This window comes from Bison bison, unplaced genomic scaffold (assembly GCF_000754665.1).
Source record: "Bison bison bison isolate TAMUID 2011002044 unplaced genomic scaffold, Bison_UMD1.0 scf7180017864471, whole genome shotgun sequence".
NCBI classification, from domain to species: Eukaryota; Metazoa; Chordata; class Mammalia; order Artiodactyla; family Bovidae; genus Bison; species Bison bison.
In genome coordinates this window covers 41,497,333-41,500,825 of record NW_011495032.1, presented here as the reverse complement: position 1 = coordinate 41,500,825, position 3,493 = coordinate 41,497,333, and the positions used below count along the sequence as shown (strand labels likewise).

The window sequence follows — 3,493 nt, the reverse complement described above, 5'->3', positions numbered from 1 at the left end:
GTTCACTGGGCAGGCGGGCCTGAATCCTGCGGGAGTCTGTCCGGGCTCTGCGCTGCACTGGACAAGACGTACTGGGCTCTGCCCTCAGGGAGCTGCCTCTCGAGTCGTCTGCAGCCCCCCACTGCCACTTCACCCTCCAGCCCTGGCATGGTCCCAGAAGCAGCCCTCACCTGCGTGTGGTGATGCGGCGTCCTTGGACAAAGGTGGTGGACGTAGAGACGGAGCGAAAAGCACCAGCCCCAGGACTGAAGGAGAAAGACGAGGAGGAGAAATCTGGCATCGGGACAAGGGGGGTGGGGGAGGAGGGGGCATTAGACAGAGGCTGCACTCGGCAGGCAGGCTGTGCTCACAAAGGGCCGAGAACCTCTGTGAGGCAGGGCTCTGGAGACATGAGAGAGAAGGCGTGGGAGAACAACAAGCTGAGGTGAGGGGCTCCAGGACTCCAAACGCTTGCATGCATGGGAAAGAATGGCACTTACCAGAGTGCCCAGGAAAGGAGGAAGAGAAGGTGAAGAAAGGGCCCGAGTGTCGGGAACCCCGGTTCTGAAGCTCTGAGAAGGGGCCCAGGTCATCTGCAATGAGTAAGCAGATGAACCATCATCTGGTGAAAAGATCCTCCCCCGCCCCCCACTGTGTGAACCCTTCTTTTTTTTTTAAACATTTATTTGTCTGCACTGGGTGTAAGTTATGGCATGTGGGATCTAGTTCCCTGACCAGGGACTGAACCCCAGTCCCCTGCATTGGGAGCACAGAGTCTTAAGTCACTGGACCACCAAAGAAGACCCTGAACCCTGCTTAATCTTAGTCTTGAAATAGAAGCTGCTAAGCAACTGGGTACATTTCAGCTTGGACTGATTTATAAATCAAATTCATTTTTAGTGTTACATATGAAAAAGTTCCCTGGTCAATTGCGGCCACCGTTAATACAGGAAGGCGGGCAGAAGGAACATCTCCTTCAGTTTTAGGCATAAGCCTGGTGTGATGTCAGGCAGACGCTCTGCCATCTGCTGTGGGACTCTAAGCAAGTTATCTGAATGTGCCTCAGTTCTCTCATCTCTAAGTGGGGATAAAGTTATCTATCTCCCAGGGTTCATTTAACCATTCAAATAGGTAGCGTCTATTGTTGTTTGTAATGGCATTATCACTGTCCCATGATATTCTGAGTCTTGCTTGCATGGCTGTCACTGTGGAGGTTTAACAATGAATTACTGTTGTTATCATTTACGTAAGGCGAGTCTCTGAAGTGTCACTATAAGGTCACGAGGGTTCTGGCATGTGTGAGATTCTGTCCCAGCGCTCACTTGGATCCACCCCCACAAAGTCTTCTGTCTGTGGAATTCTGTTTCCCTCTCAGCTCCTGCCTAAGGCCTCCCGGCTGATGGAGGGTGGGCCTGGAGGGAGACGTCCAGCTCGTCAGACGCCCACCAAGTCCACTCACCAAAGAGCTCTGCAAAAGGGTCTCCACTCCCGAAGAATTCCCGGAAGACCTCCTCTGGGCTGCGGAAGGTGAAGGTGAAGCCAGGTCCGCCACTACCAGCTTCCGCGCGAGACGGGCCGGTTCCTGGAGGAAAGGCAGCATGGGGAGAGGGCTCAGGGCAGGCACCCTGCCCTGAGTGAGGGGACCCCACCCGAGGCTCAGAGACTCCAGGAGCCTGGAGAGCAAGAATCCACTGCAGAAGACTGGCCTCCCTGTTTCTCCCTGACCCACTTCTGTCCCGGGGTGTCCCCGCTCCACCTACCTGCCCCAGTCAGCCCTTCCCGGCCATAGAGGTCGTAGATCTCACGCTTATGCTCTGAAAAGAGAGACTGGATCATTTCTCCCTTCCTCTGGGATGACGGCCACCTCCCCCCACCCCCAAATTCCAGGCTAGGCCCGTCTGAAGACTGTCCAGAGACTGACACTTGGGGGGCAGGAGGGTGAACAGGGGACATGAACATGGCCATGGTTTTAGCAGCAGCTCAGCCCTTCACACAAGGGATCCTTCCCATCTGTAAAATGGACACAATAACAGCACCGATCTCATAGCTGCAAGGATTAAATGAGATAATCCACCTAAACTGCCTAGCACAGTCCCTGACACTCAGTGCTTCATAAATGTTAACTAATGATCACTATGTTATCATTAATCAGGGCTTTAACCTAAATGTCACAGAGACCTTCCGTGACTACCTAACAAAAGTTGGTGCCTGTGATTCCCTATTCCCTATCACATCACCCTATTATTCCTTTAGAATAACCTTGTCTCTGCATTTACTTGGTTAATGTCCATCTTTCCTGACCAGACTGTGATAAACCCATCAGGGCAAGGACATAGCCTATTTGTCCTTCATTGTTCCTCTGCCCAACAAGAGCCTGGTACCTTGAGCACTCAGTGAATATTTTTTGAATTAATGAATGAAAGACCTGGAGTCATATTCCTTGAGCAAGTTACCCCACTTCTCTCAGCCTCAGTTTTCTTGCCTGCCAAATGGGATGATAAATCCTGTCTTGAAGAATGGCTATGAAGACTCATGGAGATTACACCCCCTAAGGCCTGGCTCAGAGAAGGCTCAGCATACCTTGGTTCCCTGCCTTGCTTCCTTCCCCTTATTAGGACGTATGCCGCAACTATCAGACCCTGGGGAACAGACACTGAGACAGGGGATCAGGGGAAAAATAAAAGGGTGCTTGGCACAGAGTAGGTGCTCCTCTCAACTGAAACAAAGAATTCCAGAGTCCCTGTGATAGAGGAGCACTTAATTGCCAGGTTGAAAGAGGCATGGAGGTGACGAGGGTGGTGGCAGCATGGCTTTGGGAAGCAATGTGATGGGCATGAAGTGGGAGTGACAGGTGCTGGCCTGCCCTGACCCCTGACCCTGGCCCTTACTGTCGGACAGCACTTCATACGCCTCGGCCACCTCCTTGAACTTCTTCTCAGCAAACTCTTTATTATCTGGGTTCTTGTCTGGGTGCCACTGTAATGCCTTCTTCCTATACCTGCAGGAAGTGGGTTCAGAGGGGAGGGTCAGGGGACAAAGGCAGGCACTTCCCACACGGAAACACAATGACCCATTTCCTGTTAGCGCACCATGGCCCTTCCACCACTCAGATCCAGGTCAGTCCCAGCTGCTAGGGCTGCCTCTGCAGCAGTGTTTTAATGGAGTCCCTCTCTCTCCCCTCTGCAGCCAGTGCTAGGACTACATACTTGCATCAGCAGATGATAACCTGAGAGGGAGAAAGTCCCAGCCCTAACCCTTCCCTGAGGCTAGCTTGGTCTGGGGTTGCTACACGTGTCCATGGAGGGTACAGAGGCCGCTGGTCCCTCCTGGTCTCAGTGCTTGAGCATGTCTGCACTGCATGCTCAGAAAGCCCACACTTAAGACGCTGGGGGATGGGGTAGGAGTGAAGACTGAGGGAAAGGACGGGAGGGTGCACTGGAAAAAAAGCCCACACTGCAGCTCCTAAACAGAACTTCTGCCTACACATTTTCCCCTATTCATCCAGGGGTTTCCT

General features: G+C 52.6%; 1 protein-coding gene across 1 annotated transcript in view; it reads right to left on the bottom strand.

Annotated features, from left to right (window-relative positions):
- DNAJB2 (DnaJ (Hsp40) homolog, subfamily B, member 2) overlaps positions 1–3,493 on the bottom strand; it is a 10,906-nt gene that overhangs the window by 2,402 nt on the left and 5,011 nt on the right. The window contains exons 3-7 of the mRNA XM_010861296.1: positions 2,868–3,084; positions 1,740–1,793; positions 1,439–1,561; positions 480–572; positions 171–273 (exon numbers count right to left, since the gene is read on the bottom strand). Coding sequence (XP_010859598.1) covers positions 171–273; positions 480–572; positions 1,439–1,561; positions 1,740–1,793; positions 2,868–3,084 — 590 coding nt within the window. The remainder of the gene's footprint in view (positions 1–170; positions 274–479; positions 573–1,438; positions 1,562–1,739; positions 1,794–2,867; positions 3,085–3,493) is intronic.